Source organism: Dendroctonus ponderosae, unplaced genomic scaffold (assembly GCF_020466585.1).
Source record: "Dendroctonus ponderosae isolate FM_Combo_2020 unplaced genomic scaffold, Dpon_F_20191213v2 Dpon_F_20191213_1, whole genome shotgun sequence".
In the NCBI taxonomy this organism is placed as follows: Eukaryota; Metazoa; Arthropoda; class Insecta; order Coleoptera; family Curculionidae; genus Dendroctonus; species Dendroctonus ponderosae.
In genome coordinates, this window is record NW_026017110.1 from 62,751,399 (window position 1) to 62,755,678 (window position 4,280).

General features: G+C 36.5%; 1 protein-coding gene across 1 annotated transcript in view; it reads left to right on the forward strand.

Annotated features, from left to right (window-relative positions):
- LOC109541068 (muscle calcium channel subunit alpha-1) overlaps positions 1 to 4,280 on the forward strand; it is a gene marked incomplete in the record, with an annotated part of 32,792 nt that overhangs the window by 9,134 nt on the left and 19,378 nt on the right. The window contains 1 exon segment of the mRNA XM_048664112.1: positions 3,341 to 3,446. Within this exon segment, the coding sequence (XP_048520069.1) occupies positions 3,341 to 3,446 (106 nt within the window).

Genomic DNA, 4,280 nt, shown 5'->3' on the forward strand with positions numbered 1-4,280 from the left:
GCAGTTGTGGACGAAACGTCAGGAAGAAATTCCCATAGACCACGGCTTCAAAGCCCGGAAAACATTCCTAAATGTGATTTAACCGGCCGTGAAAGTCTTCATACACTTTGAGTTAATTGGTGTACGAATGTTGACATCAAACACATTTTAGGTGACCGTTGAGCAATCCCATAAAGAAATAAAGCCATCGTAATTTTTCAAAATCCAAATTTAATTGATTAACTGGAACGTTTAGCCATACCAAAAGTAAAAGTGTATCTTCAGGAGCTACTCCCCACATATACGCCAGAAACACCTCCAGAGGAATGACACCAATTTTTACTAACTCATTTTACGAATAACTCTTTTGGGCGATTTTGAGAGGTTCGCAACCGAGTGGCAAAGTGAAAAGCATTTGAACACCGCATGGCGCTTTGGGTTTTTACGCTCATTTTATTCAGCGCTAAAATATTCTCGGCAATTAGTCAAATCCACTATCATCCATGTTCAGGGGAATAATTATGAAGGAATAACTAAGCCCAAAATGCCGTTGACAGAGCGTATTTGAACAAGAATCGCAAGCGGCTCAATATATAATGAGCATTAGCTTTAATCAATTTGCCACCAGCCGAATTAATATTTGCACACATTAGCGTAAACTGCTGAGCTTGGGTTACTATAGAGGGCTTTAACAATTATTTTCCTGGCGCCTTTATTCTTTTAAAGCGTTCTTTTAAATTAAAAATATGTGTAAACGAATCGTGTTCGTTTGATTAGTTGAATTCGCTGAAATCGTTATTGTCTGTCACAAAACGATTCTAATAAAAGACCGACATTTTAGAGCAAACCATTGTAAATTGACATTAAATTGAATATTTATTGATTCCAGCTGGAATTGGAGTCAGTGACTTTACTGAAAGCTCTTTCGTATTTTGCAGTTAAGAGCGCTTACTAGAACATTTCGAAGGTTCCCGTTGCATGCTTTTTACTGTTTTCATTAGTAAAAACTACTTAGTCTGTAGATTTTAGTTCAATTAAACACTAGCTCTAAAGCGGACCTAAGAAGCAGCTATAATTTGGTTATTCAGCAGTCAGTAGAGGCTACCTCTTAATCGATAGCCTATTTAAATGATTATATCAGACATGCAACTTTTATGCTCAAAGGCTTTGTCTGATGTCTTAAGTGGAAAATACGATTTTTGGACTACTTAAGATATATATATATAGACTTCTTTTGTCTGAAAACTGAAGTTTCTTCTTTCGTTTGTTGAAACATTTGTACCGGATAGCTGAGTTTTCCTCCTTCATACCGATTTTAATTAAATATGTGGTTAGTAGTTTCCTTCTCCTAAATCGGTTTGGGTTGATTTTTCCATATCAGGGTTTCACTTTTCTTATCTTTTTAGATGGAAACAAGTCATCAAATATGTAACATGATAACCTTCCAATATATCTATTCTCCCCTTGTATTGATAAGGTCAGACAGCTATTTCCTGACTCGATCGAGCTTATGAAACAATTTTAGAATTGATATGTGACAATTTTTACTAGATTTTGCGTGACCCTTTTAAATCATTTTGATGAGCCTCGATTTTGTGTGCTGAATTTAAAAATAGCTGTTCATTTTGTAAACATGTGACGAGAGCTTCAATATGGTAAAAGCAACTTCTTTAGGTCTCTTCCCTACTGCCCTTTCTCTGAAGGTTTTCCCATTGATCGATAACTGAGAATTAACTTCCTAACCGCAAGTGAAGCATGTTTCTCCCTGTGATTGAATGAGACGTTTAAAGGGTCATTTGAATGAATATATTGGTTGCGTTCAGTTACAGACATGTAGGGCTTCGCAAACATGTTTGCCGCCCAAGGATTGACTGCTAAAGTGATTATGATTTGCAATCATTCAAATTGGCAAATCTTTTCCTTCGTTAAAGCGGGTAATATTATCCCTTTTCTAACATCTCTGATTTGCTGTCGTTATCTGAATTCGGCAAATTTTCTGATTGCTTAAAGGCCGATTTACTTTGATAATGTACTAGCTGAACATGAATTCGCCAAAGCGATTGAGGGGGATTTAGGGCTCCATTGTCTTTATTCACCTCCGTATTGCCTGATCGGCTTTTGTAGACTATTAGCCGGGTTATTGAATTTTCCTCGCACTACTCCCAAATAGTTAGCCTTTGAAGAACATTAACAGGAAAAATGCAGTTAAGTCTTCTTAATGGCTATCTGAGCATGATGCACGGAAAAGTTCTGCGGATTTAATATCGAGCTTTTTCGGTTAGGAATTTTATTATATTTTTCGGATAGAACGATTTCGAAGAGAGTTCTCGGATAATTCCTAAGCTTTGTATAGTAGTAATTCGCAAGGCAAAAATGAAATAATCCCAACAAAGCCTCCTGCTTCTATGACTTTTTCTTTATCAAAAAATTGGAAATTAATCTTCCCAAAGCTTATCGAAATAATTACTTCATTATTTTTGTTACGACGTTGCAATCGCTTTGTTCGCCCTAATTTACGCATTGTAAATGTTTTAGATGGGATGCTCTATTTAAGTATGAACTTTAATCCGGTTAACTGAAACAAATCATTATTCTTAAGTGCGCAACATTATCGGCAATATTGGTTTACAAAAATATCCCCGAATATTCCAGTGGAAGATTTTCCTTTTAGTACATTAATTTCATTATAGTGGCAGTTATTTCAGTGCGGCACCCTAAAATCAACGTAAACTTAATATAGTGCTCGTTTTAGCCATATGGCTTCATCAGTTAACCAGGCGTTGATTGTCCAATAAACTGAAAGTTAACAACTATTGAATTACTATTATGGTGTTATCGTTCAACTCAAACTCTTGCTTAGAGACGGCAGAATCCAGTATATTTTCCATTCACTTTCATCCTCACCATTAAGCTGGGTTGAATGAATGTACATAATCCCTTTTTGCTGTCAGGGTGTAATCAAACAATGGTAATTTATAATGGAATGTTTGAGTTAGGTAGTATGTTAACAGAATGAAGTGGGCTAACTAAATAGCAAACTTTCATTATTTTTTACTCTTGATGAACTAATACATGTAAAGCCTGTAAATTTACGTTTATCTTATTTGGTTGCATAGTGGCATTTTGATGGTTCAACTATGTTAATTCGGTCATTTTGCTGGCAAAGTTTAAAATTTTAAAATCCATCAGGGGAAGTGCAGAGTGATAAGCTCTAATATTAATGGCAGCAGCGATGCTATAATGGTGGACAAAGCAATTAGCATGTTAATCTAGAGGATTTTTCGCCAAAACTTAAGTAGTGAATACGCGGTTTTGTTAACCATTAAATAAACATGGGAGTTTCCTTAACTCTGACCACTAGACCGTTCGAATGGTTGATTTTAATGACGATTTTCGCAAACTGTGTCGCCCTGGCTGTATACACACCATTTCCTAATGGCGATTCTAACACGACAAATGCGTATTTGGTAAGTAAACACTTGTTCCTATTTTTGTCTCTGCTTGTTAGTTACCTAGTCTAATGACAACACAAAGCGGTTCGATGGTAATAGATCCGCTTACTCTGGTTTCAGTAATCAGAAGCTGCCTTTCCTTGATTTATATTTAGAAACTAGTTAACACACATGATTATTTTATTATTTTAAAATAGAACATCTACAGTGTGTCCACTAAAGGTGGTTGCAATTTTTATGAAGCTTTTTTCTTCGTTTCTTAACCATCTAACCCAGTGATTTCCCAAGCGGACTCTAGAGACCCCAAGGGGCTCAATCAGGGAGTTATTGGAAAATTTAAACGATTTTGGTGTTCCTGTACAACGCCAGTCTCTAAAATTCTAGAATACAACCCTTTTGCAAGTGGTCAAACTCAGAGCACAAATGCAGATGTACATACTAATACTGGAGCAACTTATTGAGTTATCCACAAATGGGAAGCGAAAATCAGTGTCTGAACAAGGATTCGCCCATCTCTGGTTGCAAAAGCAGATCACAATTTTATATCCAACATTATCTGTTGACTGCTTTTCCATCTTCCTGTTTGGCGGAACATGGATTCAGTGCCTCGTCACAAAAAAAACCGTCTAGAAACTAGTAGATAAGTTCTATATTGTTGAGGCGGATTCATATTTTACAAACTGCTTGTTGGATAGCGATAGACCTTCGAGGCCATTCCTTGAAACTAATAGGTTTTTTGGGTTTTTAGGCCGTCGTTCGGTAGAATTTCTTCTTGATGTTTCGCAAGCACGAGTGGCTTGCATCTTCAGAAGTGGTTTGCTTGAACGCTTACACTGTTCTCATCAGAAC